Genomic DNA, 27,460 nt, shown 5'->3' with positions numbered 1-27,460 from the left:
CTGAAACCTTTTATTTTGGTGGGGGAGGGGGTGTTGTTTGAGATTTTTGTTTTGTTTTAATTGGATCGGGTCAGTTAAAGAAGTGTTTTGGGTTAGATTGTGGGTTATTAATAAAGAAGAAAGAACCACACTCGGCCTAAAACTACTCCCTTAAGGGAATAAAAAAATCTTCAGCTTAAGAAATTAGATATGAGATGAGATCTACCATTTATATTGTTCATTTTTTTTTTCTTTCTTAGAATGAAAAAAAAAAAAAAAAACAATCTACAACTTCGGTAATATAAACTAATTGAAGAAATTAGACATGTGAATTTTCCTTTATCTATTTCTTATATCAAACAATATAGTCATAAATGTCAAATAACAAATTTCATTTTAAATTCAAAAAGAGAATTCCTAAAATTTAAGATTTTTTTTCCTTTTACATTAAAAAAAGAAATTAAGGTTACTACTTATCTCTAAAGTTTATTCTTTTTACTTGTTTGAAAAAAAAATTCTAAATTATAATAAATGCAAATTATTATTTTTAACTTAAAAAAATAGAAGAGCCTCTAAGCACACACATAAACACGTACTCAGGGGCTAGTAGTATACTAACAATCATGTAATAACCACATTATGATATGTACTTTACAGGGAAACCTTTCCACTGTGATTAAGAAACACTTGTAGTAGTTCTTGAATTTATTCTACCTTAGTTTAGACATTATAATAACTAGAAAAAAGAAAAACCCGTCTTTAATCCTTTGGCTTCAGTACTCCAAAAGTCCTAGCTGAGCTGCTATCAAAGCGAACAATTATTCAATATTGGGACTCGTCTCCATAATTCAAGTTGATTGTAGTTCCAGTTGAGAAATGGTATTTTGAAGATACATACGTTAAGCTACATCCACATATTATGTAGTATCTAATTCTAAGTTAACACAAAATTATAGAAGTAAGAAAATGTGAATAGCACAATTGATAATTTAATCCCTTAACCAAAATGGCTAGTCTACCAGGTTTATGCTTATCATTTTTTATTTGATAATCATTTATGCTTATCCTTTTATACCCAACTTGGGCTCACATTCATTTTCTACAACCTTTTTTTTTTTTTTTTTTTTTTTTGAGAATCATTTTCTACAACCTTCTTAATATCACTCGATCGGCCGTTTGCCTAATATAGATCTAGAAACCATTGGCCCATTAGCACATTCAGTGGTTTGCTTGGATTGACCCATTAGCACATTTACTCCTTCCTTGCGACGCGATCATGGTCAGAATATGTAATTACACTACAATAAAATATTCTATAATGGTGCAATAGTCACACAAAGATGAGTATTACTATCGTACACGCAAACACTTTATATGTTATTGATCTGCCTAGTCCAACCTACTTTCACATTCACTTTTGCTATAAATAACTGAGATTAAATCTCGATTCTTGTTTCTCAAAAAAAAAATCTCGATTCTTAACCACTGAATAAAAAAAGAAAAAAAAAAAGAAAAAGTACAGAGGTAAGATTAGTAAAAAATTGTTGTGAGAGAGAGGGGAATTCTTATATTATTATTTTTTTGTGTATTTTATGATATATAATACAATACCATATATTATATAAAATAAAAAATAAAAAAACTAAAAAATCAATTCAATATATTAAATTAAACTTCCTTCTTCACCGCTCACGTTGTAGACTTCGTCAATTGCTTTCAACTTCTGCGTTCGGCCCAACTACTACAACAACTATATATTTTAGGTTGATTTGGTTGAGGTGGATCAGAAATGGATCTAAATAATTTGGTGATTGTATCTAGTACTTGATTATTATAATCTAACCCCCTTTTTTTCTTTTTGTTAATCGAATTCAACCAATTAAATCTACGCTACAACGCGTAGTCAACCACTAGCCTTTTGGCATTATTGGCTTCTCAATTATCAGCCTGCTAGTGCTAGTTGATCAACTTGGTCTTATCCACGCACAAAAAAAGTTATAGATTATTCATTATTAGAGTCAACTATCTAACACCCAATCGCCAAATTATTTAAACCACAGACCCTTTCTTGTCCACCACCACCAAATTAATTACCCTCAATAGTTGTTGTTCTGTTGTTGTGCTTAATCTGACTGTATTTTTGTTTTTTGTTTTGTTTTTTAAAAATCAATTGCTTGTTTATATTGTAAAATTTTGGCAAATTACAAAAATGCCTTTGAAATTTGGGTCTATTATTATTATACTACAAAACTCTGTGGTTTTAGAAATTGTAAATTTGACCCCTACCTTTAGTTGGATTGAGATTGCATGTGCAGTTGCTCTTATTGGTTGTGATTTGAAAATTAACAACTCTTGAATAAATAAAAAAAGTTAAAAACAAAATTAAAAAGTGGAGAAGTAAAAAAAGAAAAGAAATGTTAACTTATTTTCATTAACCAATACTCTAATGGTATTGGTTAATGAAAATATTTTTAAAAATTTTTTATAAAAAAAGAAAAAAGAAAAAAAAAATTTACAGCTTTTTATAAATTTCATAAAAATTTTATTAAAATTTTTCTAAAATAGTTCATTAACAAATATTCTAAAAATCGGCATTAATGGAACCTAAAAAAAAATTGTGATTGTAATAAGAAGACTAATTAAACCTCCTGTAATTATAACCACATGGGACATTGTAAAAGAAGTTATAAACTGTTCCACCCAAGAGAGTTACATTACACCATATGTCTTAGAACCATAAGTCCCGCATGCCAAATACGGAATATTCATGTCTGAGTACATATATGATATATTTTGATAATCGCGGAGTGCATGTATGATATTATTATTATTATTATTTTGAGGAAGATGTATGATATTACTTGGTTACATTAAAAAAAAAAAAAAAAAAAAAAAATCTATAATTTCCCAACTGTCAGTCACATAGCGTTATACCCCACCCAAACACTCGTATATATCGGTCGATAGTCCAACCTCCTTTCACAGAGATTGTTCTCATCTTACTCTCTTCGTAAAGATATAATAGCATCCATTCAATTCCAACTAAGAAATGGCGGAAGGAGCTTTGTTTAGTGTTGCTAAGGGAATCACAGAAAAAGCGAGCAACCTCTTAGCCCAAGAGATTGTACTACTCTGGAATCTCAAAGACGATATGGAAAAGCTCAACGACACAGTTTTGACAATCAGTGCTGTGATTCAGGATGCAGAGGAGAAGCAGCAGCACAACAATCAAGTTAGAGTGTGGCTGAAAAGGCTGAACGATGCACTTTATGAAGCGGACGACTTGCTGGATGACATCTCCACTGAAGCTTTACGGCGGGAAGTGATGACACGGAATAAGAAAGCAAAAGAGGTACGCATCTTCTTTTCCAAATCCAACCAGCTTGCATTTGTTCTTAAAATGGGTCATAAGGTTAAGGCAATGAATGAAAGGCTAGATGCTATCAAAAACGCTAAGGGGTTCCACTTAGATGAACGTCCTGTAGAGACACAAGTGGGGGGTTATAGGGTGAGAGAAACTCATTCTTTTGTATGTACTGAAGAAGTCATTGGGAGAGATAATGATAAGGAGGAGATTATAAAAATTCTTTTAGATCCCAATGTTGAAGAGAGTGTTTTGATCCTTCCAATAGTTGGACTTGGAGGGCTAGGGAAGACCACATTAGCTCAACTCGTATTCAATGATGAAAAAATCCAAAACCGTTTTGAGCAAAAGCTTTGGGTGTGTGTCTCTGATGACTTTGAAGTAAAAGTAATTGTTAAGAAAATTTTAGAGTGCGCAAAAAATAATAAACCAGAATGCCTTGAACTGAACACATTGATTAATGAGCTTAATAAAGAAATTGATGGAAAGAGATACCTACTTGTGTTGGATGATGTATGGAATGAGGATCCTCACAAATGGTTTGAACTAAAAAAACTTTTAATGGTTGGGGCAAGAGGTTGTAGAATATTAGTGACTACACGCATTAATATAGTGGCAGAGACTACCCAAACAGTTCAACCATACAGGTTAAAGGGTCTAGATGATGAAAAGTCTTGGTCTTTATTTAAGCGGTTTGCATCTGCAAAAGGGCAAGATTTAGCGAATTCATTAATCAAGGCAATTGGAATGGAAATCATTGCGAGGTGTAAAGGAGTCCCTCTTGCTATAAGGACATTAGGAAGCGTATTGTACTTTAAAAACCCAGAAAAAGAATGGTTGTCTTTTAAGGTTAATGAACTTTCAAAATTAGCTCAAAAAGAAAATGATATCCTATCAACACTTAAGTTGAGTTATGATCATCTTCCATCATATTTGAAGCAGTGCTTTGCTTATTGTTGTTTATTTCCAAAGGATTTCAAAATTCATAAAACAACATGGATTCAAATGTGGATGGCTCAAGGGTTCATTAGGTCTTCAAGTCTAGACCAATGCTTGAAGATATTGATCATGAGTATTTTATAGATTTGCTTTGGAGATCATTCTTTCAGGAAGTTGAGAAAGATGAGAGAGGTAATATACTACAATTTAGAATGCATGATCTTATGCATGACCTTACAAAATTAATAGCAGCATCTGATGGCACAACTTTTTATTCAAAAGGAGAAGATATTCATGAAAAAATACGTCATGTATCATTTGATAGAACATTTCTCTTATCATCAAGAATTCCAACCTCGTTGTATAAAGCAAACAAGATAAGAACATTTCTTTTGCCAAGTGAATCAAGATACGAATATGCAGGCTTGGATAAGTCAACTTGTAATGCAATTGTTTCAAGTTTTAAGTTCATACGCTTGTTGGATCTACATAAAATGAATATTGAAACAATTCCAAGTTCTATTGGGAAGTTATGGCATTTAAGGTATCTCAATCTATCCAATAATCCCATCGAGATGCTTCCTAATTCCATTACAAGATTACATAATTTGCAAACACTAAGACTCTTTGAATGTCCAATTAAACAATTGCCCAAAGATATTAACAAATTAGTCAACCTCAAGTATCTTGAGATGAATAAATGTTGGCATTTGACTCATATGCCACGTGGATTGGGGCAATTAACTAAGCTTCAGACATTATCAAAATTTGTGATGAGTCAGAATAGCTGTTTAGATTTCAGGCTCCACGGTGGATTGAAAGAGCTCAACGGGCTAACCAAGCTGAGAGGAACGCTAAAGATTAAGGGATTGAGACACGAGAAAGAATTTGCATCAAAATCTAAGAATTCAAATATGAAAGAGAAAATACATCTTCAAGACTTGACGTTATCGTGGATAGAAGACGACGTGGATGAGTCTAACATTGGGTATAATGAAGAGTCACTTGAAGCCTTGCTCCCACACGGTCCACTTTCAGATCTTCAACAATTATGTTTAAATGAAGGGTTCGGTTAATGCACACATTAAGTTATCAATTTTTGAAAATATTTTTTCAAAAATTGAAAAAGCTGTTAATATTTTTTAAATTTTCGAGAATTTTTTTTTTTCAAAAATAAGAATGAGTATGTGCGGGACACATTAGCAAAATCCTTAAATGAACACGGTGGAGGGAAAATTCCAATTGGGATTTCATTGCTTTCAAATCTTGTAAATTTTTCCTTATATGGCTGTAACAGATGCCAACATCTGCCACCGTTGGATCAAATTCATTCTCTCAAAATTCTCTATCTTAGGCGGATGAATGATTTGGAGTACATATCAGAGAGAGAAAACAACAGGGAGTTCTCTGATTCTTCATTCCTCCCATCTCTAAAGCAACTCAAAATTGAAGATTGCCCTAATCTAAAAGGATGGTGGCAACGACAGAGGGATTCTGTTGAGGAGCTCCATAAGCATTCACTGCCTTTGTTTCCTCATCTTTCCTACTTAAGAATTTGGAAATGCCCTAAGCTAATATCCTTACCTCTATTTCCATATCTCGAAAGCTAGTGCTGAGTAAATGTAGCTTGAAGCCATTGGAGCAAACAGTGAGAATGGAGGTGATAAACACGGCAACCCCAAAGAACCTAACATCAATAGCAGTAACATCAACCTCTTCTTCTTCTACACTTGCTACTTCCTCGTTCATCGCTCTATCCAAATTGAAGTCCATGTCAATTGCGAACATGGAGGAAACACTGTCCAAGGAGTTGATGTGCAACCTCATTTCTCTCCAAGATTTAACGATAGATAATTGTTGTGGTCCTCTCCATCTCTCTCGACATCTCACTGCCCTTCAGAATTTGACAGTTAGTTGGTCTCAAAAGGTTGATTTAACAAACGATGGAGATGAGATGGAATGGCATGGCCTTCAGAGCCTTCACTACCTACGGTTCTACTAGCTTCCAAATTTGGCCACTCTACCGGTGTGGATTCAACATCTCAACTCTTTGCAAACACTCGAGATTTGGTATTGTACAAGTTTGTTGGCTATACCGGAGTGGATCTGTAACCATACCTCTTTGCAGACACTGCAAATTTTGGAATGTCCCATCTTATCGAAAAGATGCGAAAGGGAAGCGGGTGAAGATTGGAGTAAGATTGCGCACATCCCACACTTGGATATCAGGTAGCTATCTGAGTCACTCTTTTATCCCAGTCCTTGATAGAACATCAAAAATCCAGTTTCTTCTATTTCACTAAAATTTCCTGGTAATTAAATTTCAGATTATGAACCTACTCTTACGATTTGGAGCTTAATCAAACCTTTTGGGTGCTGCAATTGCTCGACAAGTCAACAAGCTCACTGGCAGTATCCCTTTTCTTTTTTCCTCTTTTAGATGCTCATAGGATTTTCATTCTTTAATTTATAACTTCCCATATTAGGAAAAAGAATATGTCAATTTTCCCAAATCTATTTCTTCGTTCTAGCAAATTACATCTTTGTTTCTTGAACTGAGTTGATGAGTTGTTTTGTTTTATATGCTTCATTTCTAACTGTGTAAACTGAGTAAAATTGGGTACAAGATGATATTTGGTAATAATTGTGAGAAGAATAAAATCTGGTAGCCATTCTGCAGGAACTAGCATGTATTCGGTTGATTCAAATTCAATTTCTTGTTATATATCTAAATAATGAAATATAATGATAGACAGTTTAGTATCTGAGTTAACAAAGTAATTTTTGTATTTCATCTTGATTTTGTCAAGTAGCTTAGTTTTCATATTAAAAACACTGTTTGATATTTAAATCAACTGTTAATTTCTAATTGAATGGAAAATGTTTCTAAACCAAAGCAATAGAGGTTTCACTAGTAATCAACTTATATTGGGAATTCAATAACCAACAACATGATGGCATTGAATTGATACTAGTGAAACATCTGTGGCTTTGGTGACTGAATTCCTCATATATATGTTTAAATCAATTACGATATCATGCATTTTGTCATTGCTTGATAATTGTAAAATTGTAGATTATATTTCAATTTTTCCACCTTTTATTCATAGTTAGCAAATTACTACTTTCCTCAACTTGTCCTATTTTAATTTATTTCTCAAACATAGGTCTGATTGATTCTCTTGAATGAAAGACTATGCTTGGTGTTACGACTCAAAGTACTCAATTTCATGAATAGCTTAAAATCACGGTGAATGACTCTTGGATATTTCAACTAGTAAGACTTCCTTGAACAAGGACTACTTGGTGAGTTCTGTACTTCTGTTACTTCATAAACAAGTGGTTGCCTTCATCTTTGTCTGCTTAGCATATCTTGAAGTTATAATCTAGAGTTAGACAATTAGAAATATGACACCTGTGAAATAACACACAAATCTAGCACCTTCCATACTTGAGCACAGGAATTTACTAAATTGAATACTAAACAACAATGGCTATCTAACAGAAGAGAATAAATGATTATATTTCCAACTATAGTGAAAAACAATCTTGATACTGAATAGTCCTCACTTTTCAGTTTTTAATAAAAAAATTCATTTCTTGTAGGAGTGGTATCATTCAGTAAGGGATTTAGCACGTGTCAAGAAGCTTCATTCTATTTATATATGTAAACAATTTTCTGGATGGCTTACAAGGTGAAGGCGAGGTCCTGTCTCAGTCAAGCTAAATGAAAAAGATCTATTCTTTTAAACGTGCACATCCACTCTGTATGCTTCTCTTGAATGGTGGTGAGCCCTCTTTCTCTCTCTCATCTATTGATTGTGGAGATTTTCTCTTTGGGTTGATGTAATTTTTATTTATTTTTGAAGTGGGTGGGTATTTCACTTTTAGGAAATTTAAGCAAGAAGCAATGCAGGGAAACGGAGAGGTGGATTGGCCGCTGATATTTGTGTCCTCACCAGTGAGGATTGCCCAAAGATTTGTAAATACTGGAAATTCATCAGTGTCCTATCTTACCAAAAAGATGCAAAAGGAAGTAGGATTTCCATAGATTTTGTTACATCCTAGAGTTAGAAGGGTATCCATTTCAGTGGTAAGAAAACCTATGTCTAAATCACTGTTTTTTCCCTGTCCTTGATAGAAATCAAAATCCAAATTTCTTCTTTGTTCTCTCCAAGAAATGGAGCTTAATGAAAACTTTTTGGTTTCAACAATGGTGTTAGTATTTTTGTTTTCTACAACTCAAAAAAATCTGTGAATTTTCCTTTTATCAATTTCTTATTTATATCATGGTATCTGAAACTGAGTTGGTTAGGTGGCGTAGCTGGATGCCATGGTTTCTCACAGTGTAATTTGTAAATGGTGTCAAAATTGGCACTTGGTGATATAGTGGTAATGTTTGTGGGGAGGAGTAAATCTAGCGTATACATCTACAGTACAGAAATTAGCTCATTGTGCAGTATTTGTGTTTATTCCTTTTTCATGTTGTGCATTAGCTACAATTGATGATGACAACCACAACAAAAATTCACAAAATTCAGGTTATGTTGCGAAGAACTATTTTGTCAATAACAGTATAATTTTTGCATTTCCTCCTTATTTTGTTTAGTATCTTGCTGTTAATTGAAAAGAAAGGTGCTACACTTGGTGTTTTAGAAGTTCACAATTTTAGGGGTGGATTTCACCTGGTGCTGCACTAGGAGTTGATTTCACTTTTTAAAATGAATCAGTCACCCTTAATTAAAAGGAAATTGTTCCTATATTTTATTGAAAAAAATAAAAGTTCCATATTTTTCTATCTATATAAATTTTTAGATTACAAGTTGCCTTGGGTTAAGATCATAAGCTGATGTTAATGCTCAAATTGGTACCCAAACAAAGGGACTATTATTTTTCCTGATGGTTACATTTTAGTTATTGTATACTCCTGCTGGTTAGATGTTATGAAGGTAATAAAATACAAGTGTTTAGTTCACAAAATAGAAATAGTGTTTTATTTTACCTCGCTTTTATTATGGTGACAGGAACAGTTAGGGGAGGAACAGTTTTCTTTTTGGATATGCTTCATAATACTCATTATTGTTTATTACAAAACTAGATATCCAGTATGTGTTGATTACTGTTGTTGTCAATACAGACTTAATATCAACTATTCTTTCTATAAGCATTAGCATCAGAACCAGATGCATCATTTCATTGTGTAGCTGCAGAGTTTGGTCGTGCTGATTTATGTAGGCAGCTTTCCATAACAATTTCTGCCATCTCTTAAATTTGTGACACTTGATTTAGAAAAGAATTCAAATAATTTGAATAAAGGGGCTAGTGACCTCATTAAATTTTTGAAAGCAAGACCCTTGCATTAAAATATGATCTGTGAAAGGTAAGTTTGATTTTCTTTGAAAGAATTAGCCATGGAGGTAAGTCACATACAGTATCATAAATTCCTAACCTTCCCCTCTAGATTCCTTTTTGTCATTTGACTCTTCCTTCACCTCTTCACGACCTGATTCTAACTGAATTTTCATAGTATTGGCTTAGTTTAGCTGTACCTATTAAGGTGGATGGGCAACTGGGTTTTTCCCATTTCTTTTGTTGGGGTGAGATGAGGGGTTGGAAGGAGGGAGAAAGAAAAAAAATATTTTCTGGTAGAGAATACAAAAATCCCATTGAATTCTTTCTTGCGAAGAAGTTTGCAGTGAAAGTGGATACCTGTTCTTGATGGTTAGATTGCCTTGTTGAGCGCTCGATAATCAATGCACAACGCTATCGTTTCTTCTGGAATAAATAAAACAGGGGCTTCCCAACCTTTCCCCCAGCAAGATAGGGAAAAACTGCCTTGGAGGCTGGAATATAAATAGGCTCCAATGAGTTCCTGAAATTTTTTCCTGCCTTGAAATGAGGAATTTAATTCCATAAATACCAGTCTAGCTCTATCTTAATTTTTCCCTTTCATTAGGTACGGTGAGTTTATCGGTTACTGGATTTTAGAAGAAGCCTGAGCAGTGTTGATACTAAAGCCAACAAGTTTAAGAGTGCATGTTTCTTCAAACGTAGCTGGCAATATGATTATGCAGAAAACTATTAGAAAAAGGAATGGTAACTATCTCATTTACCAAATTTATCTTTTCTCATAAATTAGGTTTCATTTTTTGGAAGTTTATTTGCATTATGGTTGTCATATTATTAGTTTCCTCTCCTGTTCTCTTATTATTTCACTCAAACAGAGCTTTGGTAGGTTCTAATGAATGAAGATCATAGCTTGTTGTTGGAGAAGATTGCAGAGTACTCCCTAATGTCATAGATAGCTTAATTTTGTGGTAAATGATTCTTGGAATTTTCACCATTTGTGATGTTTGTTAGTCATTAATGTTATATTTTGTGCATCTCAAACTACCTCTATTCCTACATAACAGTTTCATAAAGCTTCTGATAGAAATTAATAAGAACTATCAAGAAAAATATTTTAATCTGGAATAAAGATGCAATTAGTTACTACAACAGGCTTTGATATTATATTATTTTCTCTATTTGTAGAGGTCCAGATATGATGCATATATGTCGATGAGAAAGCTATCTGATCTTGCTCTAATAGCAAAGTGGTAGATACAATTTACTAAAGAAAATAAGAAATTAGCATTATCATGATCCATGTTCAACTGACTAGCTGATTTGCAAGGAAGATATGTGATTTTCCAGTGAGATGGCTCCTAAGACTTTCCATGAACAACGATTGCTTGTGAGTGCATTCCACTCATTAGCATGACATTTGCTTTTATCTTTGAAATCGCCATACATTCTTAAGGATGCTTGGAATACAAAATTATATAGTAGTGGACAATCAAAGTTATGACGCCTATGACATCACTTGAATCCACCTCCTTCTTGTCTCAATAACAGGAACTCATTAATTTTCTCAAGGTTAAATGGGCTTTCAATGAAATGCTAAATAATCACATCCTTAATGACTTCAAGTTGTCTACTCTTGAACTAAATCTTGCTGTCTCTATGAGTGAACTACTGGTATTGGCAGAGCTATAGTTCCTTCTCTTTTTTAGACTTTGTTGATTATCTACATTTTAGATTGTAATACTTTAGAGGGTTTCTGTGGCTACTGCTTGTACGGGTAGAGGTCCACTCTTTTTTATAAATTTTTTATTAATCCCAAAAAAAAAAAAAAGATTGCTAAATAATGATAGCTATAAAGAATAAAAAAAAAATGGGACAACAAATGAGCACTCCTCCAATTGTTTGGGTCCAAAAGTAAAATTATGAATACATTATTGTTACTAATTGGACCTCCTCTCTTCATGTTTCTTATATTAATTTTACAATGATGTTCACTTTCTTGGTAGTGGTTCTTGTATCGGTGAGTATTGGAATTAAGCACATGTTCCAGAAGTTTCATTCTATGAATCAAGTTATATATATCAACTCTTTTCTGGACAGAAATTTGCATTCATGCTGAAGGTAAGGCCCTGTCTCAATTCATCTAAAATAAGCTCCTAGTTTTCTACCCGATTCTTATTTGAAATTTGTTCTTACTAGAAATAATGAAATGTTCCCAGTAGGTCAGATAAAATTTCTGCACAAATGACTACAGGATTTCCCACAACAATATTCTATGGTAGCAGCTTTTCATAACCCATGGAAAAAAAAGGCTTCTGAGTTCCTATTGTCTCAACTGATTAACAAGTGGATTAGAGAGGTTTTTCTTTAGCACCAAGGAGTTTTCCACTGATCAGGATATCTGTGTGTTGTGTCTTAAAGATTTTGGCTTATAGTTACCATAAATTTTATTGGTCCTCCTCAGTGGTTAGTTTCTCTCACATTTAGACATCAGTTTCTAATATGGATTGTTTATCTTATAATTTTTTGATTGTTTGATAAACATGTGCTTTCTAGATATTGTGACTTGTGAAAAAGAATTTATTTTCTCTTAACGGTTAAAATTTAAAGTTAGGTGCTTGTACTCACTAACTTTTGGAAACAAAAGCTTCATATAGCATTCAATTACAAAATTTTCCTTATTGTTTTCTTCACCCAAAAGATTTTCAAAATATTCCTAAGGATAATCACCATATGAATGTTTGGGTGAAATTCCATTTTATTTGGTTTCAGCATTGATTATGTGTTTGAAATCTTTCTTCTTTCAAGAGAGCGTAAAATTCACCACATGTGCAATTAGCTAACCTTATTTGAATATACGTTTCTTGTTAGGCACTGATCAACTCAGAATTATCAACATGTTAATTGTATTTAACATCGTTAAACAATTTCATTTGTCATTCATCCAATAATTTGAGAATAGATGATCATATTAAGTTTTGTCATAACTAATGCCAGGTTACTCTTTTTTGCAGATTAGGTGACGAGCAATAACTATCATGTCATAGCATTGTGAAGTCCACCACCTTGGAGGACTTGTGCTTTTATGCAGCAGAGTGGAAAATAAGGGTAAGTGGATATAAGAAATAGCAACATCAATTTTTAGTTTTGTATTTGGGTGACTGTGTCTCTTGTGACAGACTTCTGTGTCCAGCAAAAGTTTAGGTATCATGTTGAAGTAGGTATCAAGTTGATAGCTTGTTGATGATGCAACCAGTTGCTTGGTAGATAAACCAAGAAGAGAATGACGAACTAGGTGATGAATGAAGCAATTGAAGGCATTCTTGTTTGTTCTATGTAGTTGAAGACTCAATAACAACCGACTAGAAGAGGTACCCTGAACTCCTTGTTAGAGACGGTGGCTAATATTCTAAATAAGTGTGTGAGCACAATGATTTCAATGTAATGGGTTAGGGTTTTTAATAGAGGTTATATCAATATGTTGTGAATCATATTTTCATATTGTAACCATTAGCCACTCGCTTGCATGGATGTAGGCACATTGCTGAACAATGTAAATCTTTGCATTGTTTCTCTTCCTTTTTCTCTCTATTTCCACTAAAATTGCGTAAACAACAATCTTCAACGTTCCTATATTACTAGCCTGCCATAATATCATAAGTTATCAATGATCTTGCAGTTGATTTCTATGCAAGAAATAAAGATAACAAAATTGAAGATATAACCCAATATATTGAAGATAACAAAATTGAAGATAACAATATATATACAATTTCACTTGAAGATATATTGCATTTCCAGATGTGAGTAGGTTTTGTTAGTGTAATACTGTAATTTACTATTTCTAATTTACCGTCTAAAAGGATGGAAGAGAATTAAGAGGTGTGCCTTGCGCTCCAACAAAAAAGAGTGTCCGTTTAGCATTGGTATAGAGAGTAGAGCTTTAGTGTGCATCTGGCAATGACTTAAAAATTCAGTTTTTTTTATTATTTAGTTTATGTTTCTTCTATTTATGCATTCTATTGTATTTTTTGGTATTATTCACGGGTTTTTTTTGCACTATTTCAACTATCTTTTAACTTTATCTAAAGTACTTTCAATAAAAAGTTTTTAGTTTCAACTAAATAAACTGTTTTTCGGACATTTAAGGTTATGTTTGGTAATAATTTTTGTTTTTTATTTTCAAAACTTGTTTATGGGAATATAAAGAAAAAACAATTTTCTTGTATTTTTTAAATTAAAAGCATGTTTGGTTAGTTGGAATTTATTAAAAAAAATAGTTTTTTGAAAAAAATACTAAAATTTGTTGTTGTTAAGATTTGAACTCTGATACTAACTCATTAAATGAGACAGATTCATTAAATTAAATGCGTTTTTTCATTGAGTTTTGAAGATTAGAAAGTGAAAAACAGTCTTTTGCATATTTTTAGTTTCCTTTACAAATTTGAGTTTTGATAACAGTTTTTGTTTTTTATCAATTTTAAATTTTCAAACAAGTCTTTAAGTCTCTCAAGAAAATAAAATTGTTTTTGGAAATAGAAAATAAAAGGTAAAAATAGTTACCAAACATATCCATCCTTTTAGTAATAGGGTATTAATTTTCCTTTTTTTAAAACAAAATTAGAAAATTTAGTAGTAGAGCATTGCTGTAGTAAAAAAAAAAAAAAAAACTCTGCTACTAAAATACCAAAAATTGGGTGATCTTATTCGAATGAATTTTTTTTAAAACCCACTGATTTAAATAATAATAATAAAAACTGGCTGGTTAATGGGAAGACACAATAATTGGAATTTCTCATTAGCCATTACACCAAATCATCAATAATGCTTCAAAAATAATGCGGGGAACACTTTGGGATCCACACGGTTTCCATTCGGTGCAGGGGCCCGTGGGCCATAGCCCATCATTCATGGTTATTTCGTGCGCTTCTGACTTATAAAGCCCACTTATGAAAATATATATATATATATATTTTTTAAATTTATTTATTCACATCGTTATAGACTTAAAGTATACCTCACAATTACGTGTATCATGCATCAAGAGTCAAGTCCACGGTCTTATATTTTGATCACTCTATTCCCTCAATATATATATATATATATATATATATATATTTTTTTTTTTTTTTTTTTTTTGATCGCTCTGTCCAATTCATTTTTCTCTCATAGATCATTCTAAGATTACCATTCTCACAAAGATATTGTATTCATTCAATTCACAGTAAGAAATGGCTGAAGGAGTTCTGTTCGACGTTGCTGCACGAATCATCGAGAAAACAGGCGACCTAGCGGTCCAAGAGCTTGGACTACTCTGGGGTTTCAAAGGGGATATTGTAAGCCTTGGGGAGAGGGTTTCCACAGTCAAGGCTGTGCTTCTGGATGCAGAGAAGAAGGAGCAGACCAATCAAGTCAAAGAGTGGCTGAAAAGGTTGCGTGATGCCATTTATGATGCAGATGATTTGCTGGATGACATCTCAACTGAAGCTTTACACCGAGAAGTGATGATGAGCCAGAATAAGAAGTTCAACAAGGTATGCATCTGCTTTTCCAAATCGAACCCGCGTGCACTTAAAATGGCTCATGAAGTTAAGGCAATGATGGGGAGGCTAGATACCATAGGAAGGGATAGGGTATTCCACTTGGAGGAGCGTCTTGAGGAGACACAAGTTAGGAATAGGGCAAGAGAGACTCATTCTTTTGTATGTGCTGAAACTATTATTGGGAGAGAGAATGATAAAAAGGCAATTATAGGAATTCTTTTGGATTCTAATGTTGAGGAGAATGTTTCGATTCTTCCGATAGTTGGAATTGGGGGGTTAGGGAAAACCACATTAGCTCAACTTGTATTCAATGATGAAGAATTTAAGAAACATTTTGAACAAAAATTCTGGATATGTGTCTCTGATGACTTTGAGGTAAGAGTAATTGTTGAGAAAATTATAGAGCGTGCAAAAGATATAAAACAAAAAAATCTTGATTTGGACGATCTAGTTAATGAGCTTAAGAAAGAAATTGATGGGAAGAGATACTTACTTGTGTTGGATGATGTGTGGAATGATGATTTTGAAAAATGGCTTAGCCTAAAAAATCTTTTAATTAGTGGTGGAAAAGGCAGTAGAATATTAGTGACAACACGCGAGGAGAAGGTTGCAAGAATTGTACAAACTATGCAGCAACCATACTTTTTAAAGGGTTTAAATGAACAAGAGTCTTGGCTTTTATTTAAGCAAATGGCTTTTGAAAATGGTCAAGAGCCAAAGAATCCAAACATCAAGTCAATTGGAATGGAAATAATTGAAAAGTGTAGAGGAGTCCCTCTCGCCATAAGAAGTATAGGAAGCTTATTATACTTTAAAAACCTTGAAAATGATTGGTTGTCATTTAAGGACAATGAACTTTTGAAAGTAGCTAATATCTTGCAAACACTTAAATTAAGTTATGATCATCTTCCATCATATTTAAAGCAGTGCTTTGCTTATTGTTGTTTATTTCCAAAGGATTACAAAATTCATAAAACAACATTGATTAAAATGTGGATGGCGCAAGGGTTTATTAGGTCTTCAAGTCCAAACCAATGCTTGGAAGATATTGGTCATGAGTACTTTATGGATTTACTTTGGAGATCATTCTTTCAGGAAGTTGAAGAAGATGGGAAAGGCAATATATTACAATTTAAAATGCATGATCTTATGCATGATCTTGCAAAATCAGTAGCAGCATCTGATAGTGCCACTTTTTATTCAAAAGAAGAAGGCATTCATGAGAAGATTCGTCATGTGTCATTTGATGGAACATTTCTCTCATCATCAACAATTCCTGTGTCACTGTATAATGCAAGAAGGATAAGAACATTTCATTTGCCAAGTCAGTCACAATTTCGATATGAAATAAGATTGGATAAGTCAACTTGTAATGCAATTGTTTCAAGTTTTAAGTTCATACGTTTGTTGGATCTAAATAAGACAAGAATTAAAACAATTCCAAGATCTATCGGGAAGTTGAGGCATTTAAGGTATCTCGATCTCTCCAATACTTCCATCAAGATGCTTCCCAATTCCATCACAAGATTGTATAATTTACAAACACTGAGACTCACTGGATGTAATCTAATTAAAGAATTGCCTAAAGATATTAACAAATTAGTCAACCTCATGTATCTTGAGATAGATGAATGTTGGAATTTGACATATATGCCACGTGGACTGGGACAATTGACTAAGCTACGGACATTGTCACAATTTGTGATAAATATGAGTACTTGTTTTGCCTTCAGGCGTAACGGCAGATTGAAGGAACTCTACGAGCTAAACGAGTTGAGAGGAACGCTAATGATTAGAGAATTGAGACACGGAAAAGATGCTGCATTAGAATCTAAGGATGCAAATATGAATGAGAAAAAACATTTACAAGACTTGACGTTATCATGGATAGAAGAAGACGTGGATGAGTCCAACGTTGGGTATGATGAAGAGTCACTTGTAGCCTTGCTCCCACACGGGCCACCTTCAAATTTTCAAGAATTGTGTTTAATTGGATACGGCGGAGTGAAATTTCCAAGTGCGATTTCTTCGCTTTCAAATCTTGTAAATTTTTCCTTGTATCGCTGTAACAAATGCCAACATCTGCCATCGTTGGATCAATTTCATTCTCTCAAAACTCTCTCTCTTGATCAAATGAATGGTTTGGAGTGCATATCAAAGAGAGAAAACAACGGGGAGTTCTCTGATTCTTCATTCCTCCCATCTCTAGAGCAACTCACAATTAGATTTTGCCCTAATCTAAAAGGATGGTGGCAACGACAGAGGGATTCTGTTGAGGAGTTCCATAATCATTCACTGCCTTCATTTCCTCATCTTTCCAACTTATACATTTGGGAATGCCCTAAGCTGATATCCTTACCTCTCTTTCCATATCTCGAAAAGCTAAGGCTGAGAGATTGTAGCTTGAAGCCATTGGAGCAAACACTGAGAATGGAGGTGATAAACACGGCAACCCCAAAGAACCTGACATCAATAGCAGCAACATCAACCTCTTCTTCTTCTACACTTGCCGCTTCCTCGTTCATCCCTCTCTCCAAATTGAAGTTCATGTCAATTGAGAATATGGAGGAAACTCTGCCCAAGGAGTTGATGTGCAACCTCATTTCTCTCCAAGATTTAAGGATAGATAATTGTTGTGGTCCTCTCCCTCTCTCTCGACATCTCACTGCCCTTCAGAATTTGGAAGTTTGGGGTTCTAAAGAGGTTGATTTAACAAACGATGGAGATGAGATGGAATGGCATGGCCTTCAGAGCCTTCGCTACCTATGGTTCTACCAGCTTCCAAATTTGGCCGCTCTACCGGTGGGGATTCAACATCTCACCTCTTTGCAAAGCCTCTGGATTGAACATTGTTCAAGTTTGTCGGCTATACCGGAGTGGATCCTTAACCTTACCTCTTTGCAGACACTGAGAATTTGGAGATGTCCCATCTTATCGAAAAGATGCGAAATGGAAGCGGGTGAAGATTGTGGTAAGATTGAGCACATCCCAGACTTACGTATAGACAGGTAGCTATCTAAGTCTCTCTTTTATCCCAGTCCTTGATAGAACATCAAAAATCCAATTTCTTCTAATTCACTAAATTTCCTGGTAATTAAATTTCAGATGAATAACCTACTCTTACGACTTGGAGCTTAATCAAACCTTTTGGGCGCTGCAATTGCTCAACAAGTCAACAAATTCACCGGTAATATCTCTTTTCTTTTTTCCTCTTTTAGATGCTCATAGGATTTTCATTCTTTAATTTATGACTTCCCATATTAGAAAAAAGAATATGTGAATTTTCCCAAATCTATTTCTTCATTTTGGCAAATTACATCTTTGTATTTTGAACTGAGTTGATCTGTTTTATATGCTTTATAAACAGAGTAAAAGATCAATGGTACAAGATGATATCGGGTAATATTGTGAGAAGAATAAAATCTGGTAGCCATTCTGCAAGAACTATCATGTTGTGCAGGTATTTGGTTGATTCAATTTCAATTTCTTGTTATATGTACAGAGCTTTTTATTTTTTGGGGGTAAATGCTACTATATCTTCAAATAATGATAGATAGTTTAGTATCTGAATTAACTGAGTAATTTTTGTATTTCATCCTGATTTTATTTCAGTATCTGTAAGGGATTTAGCACATCTTGAAGCTTCATTCTATTCATATATGTATACAATTTTCTGGAATTGGCTTTCAAGGTGAAGGCGAGGCCCCATCTAAATCAAGCTAAATCAGAAAGATCAATTCTTTTAAATGTGCATTTCATCTCTGCATTAGTCTCTTGACTGATGGTTAGCACTCTTTCTATCTCTCATCTGTTGATTGTGGAAATTTTCTTTTTGAATGGTAATTTTTATTTATTTTTGAGGTGGGTTTCTCGCTTTTAGGAGAATGAAGCATGAAGCAATGCAGGATATCGGAGAGGTGGATTCGCCGCTGATATTTGTGCCCTTACCAGTGAGGATTTCCGAAAGATTTGTAGATACTGGGAATTCATTAGTGTCCCATCTTACCACAAAGATGTAAAAGGAAGTATGTGAGGTTTTCCATAAGATTTGTTACATCCTAGAGTTGGAAGGAGATCCAATTCAGTGGTAAGAAAACTTATGTCTACATATCATTGTTTTTTCCCTATCCTTGATAGAAATCAAAATAAAAATTTCTTCTTTGTTCTCTCCCAGAGATGGAGCTTAATGAAAAATGTTTTGGTTTCAACAACAACTCAATGGTATTAGTATTTTTGTTCTCTACAACTCAACAAAATATGTGAATTTTCCTTTTATCTATTTCTTATTTATATCATGATATCTCAAACTGAGTTGATTAGGTGGTGTATCTGGATGCCATAGTTTCTCCCCGTGTAATTTGTAAATAGTGTCAAAATTGGCACTTGGTGATATTGTGGTAATGTTTGTGGGGAGGAGTAAATCTAGCGTATAAACCTACAGTACAATAATTAGCTTGTTGTGCGGTATTTGTGTTTATTCCTTTTTCGTGTTGTGTAGTGTCTACAGTTGATGATGACAACCATAACAAAAATTCACAAAATATAAGTTAAGTTGCTAAGAACTATTTTGTCAAGAATAGATAATTTCTGCATTTCCTCCTTATTTTGTTTAGTATCTTGGTGTTAATTGAAAAGAAAGGTGCTAGTGCTACACTTGGTGTTCTAGAAGTTCACAATTTTAGGGGTGGATTTCACTTGGTGCTGCACTTGGATTTCACAATTTTAGGGGTGAATTTGGATTCTTGGACTTGATTTTGACGCAATATCTCTGTTTATTTTTGTGTTTCTTTGTTGGAATTTTAGGGTTTTAGGTTCTTGGATATGGTTTTGGTTGTTATGAGTTGGGGTTGGTGATTTCAATTTTTGGGGTTTTGGGACTGTTGGACATTTTAGGGTTTTCTTGGTGCTGGATTTGGATTCTTGGACTTTGTTTTGGTGGCATGTATGGTTTAGCTGGTTTGTGAGGATTCATGGTGTTTGATTTGTTTGATTGAGTTTTCGGCGCATGATGGATTTAGTTAGGGTTTCAGTTTGTTTAGTGGTTGTTCTTTGTTTTCTTTGATTCATTCTTGGAACTGATACAATTTTAGATTATGTGACGTGGGCCAATTTTTGATTAACTCCTTTGTTTTTTCAATCAGTCTTTTGGTTCAACTGGGAATTTAGGATTTAGTATGTTTCTGAATGAATGGTCTTGGATATCTCTGAATTTCAGTTATTGTTTATTACAGTGAGAATTCTGATCCTTTTTTTTTGATCTAGTCCTGGCTTATTTATTATATAAAAAGAAAAAAACTGTACAAAAGTATTTCTGTTGTGTAGTTATTGAAGGGTTCTTGTCTAGATGCATATGCATAAGGTTCTGGGTTTCATGGGTTATTTTAGTGATTATATTATAATTAAAATGTTAATAGTTCATAGATTTGTGGGTGTTTTATTACCTAATGTGGTTCAGAGTTCTGTTCACTTTATGGAGACATAATATTGGTCACTGCTATTTATTGTTTAATGTAGTTCATAGATATTTTGTCGAGCAATTTGACAACCCTGCTTTTGATTCCCAAACTAAAGAAACTCTGACACTTTGTCAAAGCAGTTTTGGGTCCAAGTGTGAGCTTTCACAAGATTTTCTGAAGAATGGTTTGTTTCACTTTATTTTTCATTATTGTAGACACTAGTATGTTACCATTGAAATACGGGAAAGTGATTCTTATTAACCACTTGTTTTTGCAGTCTCAAAGTCTGGAATTGTAGGCAGTCTCCTATCATGGGCAAATTTCAAGCAGAGTAAAGATCTTAAGAAAAGTGATGGAACAAAGACACAGAAGATTCATGGTATAGAAAAACTAGACAATGCTAACAAAGCAGGAAGGAAGGAATCTGATAAATGTACCTTGCTTTTAACTGAAGGAGATTCAGCTAAGGCTCTTGCAGTAAGTTGTTGTGTCATTGTGCAGAGTATTTTAACATTAAAGTTAGCTCTATTGGGTTTCACTTTGTATGATCTTTGACGTTATTCATTTTAATACAGTTGGCCGGCCTTGCTGCTGTGGGTTGAGATTACTATGGTGTGTTCCCATTGAGAGGTAAATTGCTCAATGTGAGGGAAGCCACTGCTAAACAGCTCACTGAGAATAAAGAAATTGGGTACATAAAGCAGTTTCTTGGACTTCAGCAGCATAAAGAATACACCAATGTAAAATCTTTGAGATATGGTCATTTGATGATAATGACTGATCAGGTACGCCTTAAGTTTCTCTTATTGTTTTGTTCTTGTTTTATGCTTAGAATTCTCTCTACAAGGCACACTGACAGCCTTCAACAAATATAAAATTTTTACTATAATTCTTGTACAGGATCATGATGGTTCCCACATCAAAGGGCTGTTGATCAATTTTATTCATTCGTATTGGCCATCACTGTTAAAAGTTCCATCTTTCTTAATTGAGTTTATCACTCCTATTGTGAAGGTTGGTATTTTCAGTTAACTAGTTCAAATATTAGCACAACTTCAATATAAGTGGAATGTTTCTTGAGGGAAAATGAATATTTATCATCTTTGCGGGCAACTCACAAAAATGGGACACAATTATCATTTTATACCATGCCTGAGTACGAGTCATGGAAGCACAATTTGACGGGCAATGCAAGTGGGTGGTCTATCAAGTACTATAAGGTTTGCATTGTTAAATTTGTTACATGTGAACCAATTACAGAACCTTTTATTTTATTATCTGTTTTCTGTTTTTGCATATTGATTTGTTTGTGTCTTTTTAGGGGTTGGGAACAAGCACATCAAAGGAAGGAAGAGATTACTTTGCAAATCTTGAGAAACACAGGAAAGATTTTATTTGGGAAGATGAACAGGAGGAGGAGGCCATTGAGCTGGCATTTAGTAAGAAGAAGATAGAAGAGAGGAAGAGTTGGCTTAGGCAGTTTGAGGTCAAAGTTTTGCCATGCTTTCTTCTTGTGTTTTTAGAGAAAGTGAATGGATATATATATCTAATATTACACCTTCTGAATGTGCAGCATGGTACTCACCTTGATCAGACAGGCAAGCTCATAAAATACAGTGACTTTGTCAACAAGGAGCTTATATTGTTTTCAATGGTAGATCTTCAGAGGTCTATTCCCTCCATGGTTGATGGCCTGAAGCCTGGTCAAAGGAAAATTCTTTTCTGCTCTTTCAAGTGGAACTTTGTCAAGGAAGCAAAAGTTGCCCAGTTTTCTGGTTATGTGTCTGAGCATTCAGCTTATCATCATGGTGAGCAGGGTCTTGCGAGTACCATCATCGGAATGGCACAAGACTATGTGGGCTCCAACAACATTAACCTGCTTCAACCAAATGGCCCATTTGGCACTCGTAATTATGTGAGATGAACATGCCTCATGTGTCACTCTGTAAAGCTGAATCTAGTTCAGTATGCATTTTTAGTTCTAATCTTATTATCACATTTGAATTTCAGATGAAGAACCTACTCTTAGGATTTGGAGCTTAATAAAACCTTTTGGGTGCTGCAATTGCTCAACAAGTCAACAAGCTCATTGGTAGTATCTCTTTTCTTTTTTCCTCTTTTAGATGCTCGTAGGATTTCATTCTTTAATTTATGACTTCCCATATTAGGAAAAAGAATATGTGAATTTTCCCAAATCTATCTCTTCGTTCTAGCAAATTACATCTTTGTATCTTGAAATGAGTTGAAGAGTTGTTCTGTTTTATATGCTTCATTTCTCAGTTTGTAAACAGAGTAAAATTGATAGCCATTCTGCAGGAACCAGCATGTATTCGGTTATATCTACAGAACTTTTTATTTTGACTACAATGTCTACAAATATTGATAGACAGTTTAGTATCTGAGTTAACGGAGTAATTTTTGTATTTCATCCTGATTTTGTCAAGTAGCTTAGTTTTCATTAAAAAGACTGCTTGATAATTGAATCAATTGTTAATTTCTAATTGAATGGAAAATGTTTCTCAACCAAAGCAACTGAGGTCTCACTAGTAATCAACTGATTTACATTGGGAATTCAATAACAAACAACATTATGGCATTGAATTGATACTAGTTAAACATCTGTGGCTTTGGTGATTGAATTCCCAATGTATATGTTTAAATAAATTATGATATCAAGCATTTTGTCATTGCTTGATATTTATGTAATAGTTTAGTTTTCATTAAGTTGTCTTGTTCCTTACCTAATTAAATCTTTTGAAATAGATTAGGTTCCAATTTTCCCCCCTTTTATTCATAGTTAGCAAATTACTACTTTCCTCAACTAGTCCCATTTTAATTTATTTCCCAAACTTAGGTCTGATTGATTCTTTTGAATGAAAGACCATAACTTGGAGTCACAATTAAATTCATGGTGAATGACTCGTGGACTTCTCAACCAGCAAGACTCCTTGAACAAGGATTACTTGGTGAGTTCTATTACTTCATAAACAATTTTCCGGAATTGGCTTCAAGGTGAAGGTGAGGCCCCGTCTCAATCAAGCTAAATGAGAAAGATCAATGCTTTTAAATGTGCACTTCCTCTCTGTATGCTTCTCTTGAATGGGTAGAGGTCCACTTATTTTAATAAATTTTTTATTAAGCCAAAATATATATATATATATATATATATATATATATATATATATATGATTGCTAAATAACTATAGCTATCAAACAAAAGACAACAAATGAGTACTCTTCCAACTGTTTGGGTCTGCAAGTAAAATTATGAATAGATTATTGTTACTAATAGGAACTCCTCTCTTCATATTGCTCATATTAATGTTTCAATTATATTCACTTTCTTGGTAGTGGTACTTGTATCGGTGAGTATTGGAATTGGGCACATGTTCCAGAAGTTTCATTCTATGAATCAAGTTAGATATATGAACACTTTTCTGGACAGAAATCTGCATTCAAGGAGAAGGTAAGGCTCTGTCTCAATTCATCCAAATGAAGCTCCTAGTTTTCTACTTGACTCTTATTTGACATTTTTTCTTACTAGAAATTATGAAATGTTCCTAGTATGCCAAATAAAATTGCTGCACAAATGACTGCAAAGGTTTTCCACAACAATTTTCTCTGGTAGCAGCTTTTCAGAACCCATGGAAAAATGGGCTTTTGAATTCTTATTGTCTCAACTGATTAACAAGTGGATTAGAGAGTTTTTTTTTCCTGCCAAGGAGTTATCCATTGATCAGACTATCTGTGGTTAGTTTGCAGTTCCTGGAGATTTTATTGGTCATCCTTGGTGGTTAGTTTCTCTCACATTTAAACATCAGAATGGATTGTTTATCTTAGAAATTTTTGATTGGTTGATAAATGTGTGAAGTATGCTTTCTAGATATTGTGAGAAAGAAGTTATTTTCACTTAATGGATAAAATTTAAGTATAAGTACTTGCACTCACACTTCAGGAAACAAAAGCCTCATGTAGCATTCAATTACAAAATTTGCATTATTGTTTTATTCACCCACAAGATTTTCAAAATATTTCTTAAGATAATCACCATATGAATGTTTGGATGAAGTTCCATATTATTTTGTTTAAGCGTTGATTATGTGTTTGAGTTCTTTCTTCTGCCACGAGAGTGGAAAATTAACCACATGTGCAATTAGCTAACCTTATTTGAATGCATTTCTTGTTAGGCATTGATCAACTCAGAATTTTCAATATGTTAATTGGAGTTAACACAATTAATCAATTTCATTTGTTATTCATCCAATATTAAGTTTTGTCCTAACAAATGCCAGGTTACTCTTTTTTTGCAGATTAGATGACAAGAGCAACAAATGTCATCTCATAGCATTGTGAAGTCCATCACCTTGGAGGACTTGTGCTTTTGTGCAGTAGAATGGAAAATAAGGGTAAGTGGATATAATAAAAGAAAAACATCAATTTTTGGTTTTGTATTTGGTTGACTGCGTCTGCATAACTGCATATTGTCTTATGATAGACTTCTATGTCCAGAAAAATGTTTAGGTATCATGTTGGGGCAGATATAAATTTGATTTTAAACCAAGAAGAGAATGAGAATTAGCAGATGAAGGAAGCAATTGAAGGAGTTCTTGTTTGTTCCATGTAGTCGAAGATCTAACAACCATCAAGAAGAGCTGCTCTATCCCCAACTGGGAGGGGTATTCTTAAGTTAGGATTTCAACCACCAATTTCAAGTGTGAAAGTCAAATTTGAGCCGTATCTGACTTGGACTCCTTTTGTTGACTTTGGCTTGGACTCTATTCCTTTTTGGTTTTGTACTGTACTTGGTTTAGGACTTGAATCATTTTCCTACTGCACCTTGACTTGGGGTACTATATATATGTGGGCTCTTTATGTAAATATCTTCAGCCTTGGCTCTTGTAAACTGAGAGAGTGAAGAGTTCTTTGAATGTATTTGGAGTTAGGGTTCTATGAGAGTGTCTTTATATCACATTTGTAATCTCCTTATTTTCTTAGTGAAACTTTCTTGACACCGCCTGTGGATGTAGGCCTAAGGCTGAACCACATAAATCTTTGTCTTCTTACGTGATTCTTTCTTCTTTTTTTCTGTTTATATTCACATAAACCCATTATTATTCTCTACACTTACAAAAAATTGACATTAAAGCTTCTGCTATGTCAATAGATCTCTTCTATTGATCCCTCTCTCCTGCTAGTCATTTAGAAAGGTAATCTATTCCCCCTTTATCTTTTGGTTATTTCATTGGCAGAAAACTTGCAAGCTTGATTTTGTTTCATTCCTTTTTGTCCCCATTTCTTTGGATGAATTTTGCAATTCTAAGTATGTTTAGTGTTGCTGTGAGCTATACAATGAGTTTTTCATAGTTTATCCATAATTTCTTTATTTTATTTATGCATTTTGATGAGTCCATGTTTATATATGTACTTGGTTGAAAAGTACTTGTAAATCAAGCTTCATGTGGTGGAATTTTATGAATATACCAATTCAATCTCGGCAAATTGTAGATATATGCATTTGATAATCTGGAGATCAATTATCTTTCGTGCTTTCCTACTATCATTTAGTTCCATTTACTGAACCAATTTATCTGCCTAAAAAATTTCATCTCCTGTAAATAGATATTTGCTAATTGTCAGGTGTAATTTTCTTACCCCATTCTATTTGGTTAGGAAGCACAATTTTTGTACCTCAAAGTTTGCCCTATATAGAAGAGGAGAGCTATAAAGTTGAACCAGTTGATTATAAATGTTGATCAGATCAAGCTCTAGAGACAAACAGTGAGACCTTTTTTGCGAAGAAGAGGCACTATCTTGGTCTAAAAATCGATGATTTATGTTATGACTGCTAGATAGATAAATAAGATCTTTGTAAGAACGTATTTACTGTTTTTTTCATAGTATGTTCAAGTGCAACAGATGCAATTAGCATGTTATAGTTTATTCTTCTGTGTAGTGTGGATATCATTGAAGTGCTCTGTCCTCAATTAGATACCACTACATACTCTACATATCTACAGCGTAGCATACCAACAAACATGCAGGAGAAATCAAAAGCAAAAGCATTGCCTTTAACCCATTGGTTTAAGTTCTCCAAAAATCCTTGTTAAACTGATATTATTGAAGGGAAAGGGAATGATTATTACATGTTGGCGTCAATCTATATATTTAAGTGGCTTGTAGATTCAGTTGACAACAAAACCGTAGACATTTCATTAAACATTCTGCTAATGGTAAATGCCTTCAATATCTATTTTTTCAATAAATGCCATTTTTTTAAATATAATAAAATAAAATTCTATAGCATTGCTTAAAGCTATAATAGCGATGATACTATGTTTTTTTAGCTTTTTTATTATTATTATTATTATTTTTTATTTTTTATTTTTTTAATTTTTTGAGTAACTGACCTGCCATGAATTTGTGTGTGGTAAACTGGTTATGTGTTTAATTATGTCATAATTAATTATGATAAAAATGGTGATTGAGGTATAAAATTTGGAGTAATGCTTTAGGCACAAATTATTTTACAACATTTTTACAAAATGTTGATGTGGCAAGCCTCTTATTGGTTTTCATCTAGACCCATCATTAATATCACATTTTTATTTACTAATAATCACTTACCACATCAGCAGTTTATAAAATTTTTTATAAAATAATTTATATCTCTAGCATTATTCTAAAATTTGTTACCTTGGAGAATTGACTTATTTAAAAAGAATTTTTTAAAAATAAAACTTTTATTCTTCTAATGAAAGCACTTTAAAGTTTAAACCTTAATTATTTGATTATTGTTTTGAGAAAATGTACCTCACCGTTCATTCTTATTCCAT

General features: G+C 33.5%; 3 protein-coding genes and 2 long non-coding RNA genes across 17 annotated transcripts; all 5 read left to right on the top strand.

Moving 5' to 3' along the window:
* Window positions 1-2,923: 2,923 nt before the first annotated feature.
* On the top strand, window positions 2,924-5,717 carry LOC126723883 (putative disease resistance protein RGA4). The gene has a single exon (XM_050427865.1). It carries the CDS (start codon window positions 3,029-3,031, stop codon window positions 4,424-4,426), a length of 1,398 nt encoding a protein of 465 aa, XP_050283822.1. The 5' UTR covers window positions 2,924-3,028; the 3' UTR covers window positions 4,427-5,717.
* On the top strand, window positions 4,495-5,358 carry LOC126722689 (putative disease resistance protein RGA1). Its single transcript, XM_050425845.1, has one exon. It carries the CDS (start codon window positions 4,495-4,497, stop codon window positions 5,356-5,358), a length of 864 nt encoding a protein of 287 aa, XP_050281802.1.
* Window positions 5,718-7,454: 1,737 nt separating the features above from the next.
* LOC126723887 (uncharacterized) lies at window positions 7,455-13,219 on the top strand. 3 transcript variants are annotated; one of them, XR_007654511.1, is made up of 8 exons: window positions 7,455-7,588; window positions 7,889-8,070; window positions 8,174-10,378; window positions 10,507-10,599; window positions 10,817-11,749; window positions 11,851-12,094; window positions 12,643-12,736; window positions 12,808-13,219. It is a non-coding gene; the product is annotated as an uncharacterized LOC126723887 (long non-coding RNA). The 3 variants fall into 3 exon arrangements; XR_007654510.1 differs by having other exon boundaries at window positions 11,848-12,094; XR_007654512.1 differs by lacking the exon at window positions 11,851-12,094.
* A 1,384-nt stretch (window positions 13,220-14,603) lies between these two features.
* LOC126723878 (putative disease resistance protein RGA3) lies at window positions 14,604-21,331 on the top strand. 6 transcript variants are annotated; one of them, XM_050427841.1, is made up of 9 exons: window positions 14,604-18,179; window positions 18,277-18,358; window positions 18,539-18,631; window positions 18,863-18,955; window positions 19,052-19,258; window positions 19,346-19,392; window positions 20,686-20,811; window positions 20,905-21,104; window positions 21,203-21,331. In XM_050427841.1, the coding sequence occupies exons 1-2, from the start codon at window positions 14,860-14,862 to the stop codon at window positions 18,278-18,280; spliced, it is 3,324 nt and encodes a 1,107-aa protein (XP_050283798.1). In that variant the 5' UTR covers window positions 14,604-14,859; the 3' UTR covers window positions 18,281-18,358; window positions 18,539-18,631; window positions 18,863-18,955; window positions 19,052-19,258; window positions 19,346-19,392; window positions 20,686-20,811; window positions 20,905-21,104; window positions 21,203-21,331. The 6 variants fall into 6 exon arrangements, with proteins under 6 accessions (XP_050283798.1, XP_050283800.1, XP_050283795.1 ...); XM_050427843.1 differs by having other exon boundaries at window positions 18,784-18,955; window positions 20,913-21,104; XM_050427838.1 differs by having other exon boundaries at window positions 18,784-18,955.
* A 1,396-nt stretch (window positions 21,332-22,727) lies between these two features.
* LOC126723885 (uncharacterized) lies at window positions 22,728-25,676 on the top strand. Of its 6 annotated transcripts, none has more exons than XR_007654508.1 (5): window positions 22,728-23,593; window positions 23,979-24,093; window positions 24,192-24,420; window positions 24,938-25,033; window positions 25,137-25,676. It is a non-coding gene; the product is annotated as an uncharacterized LOC126723885 (long non-coding RNA). The 6 variants fall into 6 exon arrangements; XR_007654506.1 differs by having other exon boundaries at window positions 24,172-24,420; XR_007654509.1 differs by having other exon boundaries at window positions 22,728-23,645.
* The last annotated feature ends 1,784 nt before the right edge of the window (window positions 25,677-27,460 follow it).

This window comes from Quercus robur, chromosome 4, assembly GCF_932294415.1.
Source record: "Quercus robur chromosome 4, dhQueRobu3.1, whole genome shotgun sequence".
NCBI classification, from domain to species: Eukaryota; Viridiplantae; Streptophyta; class Magnoliopsida; order Fagales; family Fagaceae; genus Quercus; species Quercus robur.
This window is presented reverse-complemented; position numbering and strand designations above follow the sequence as displayed.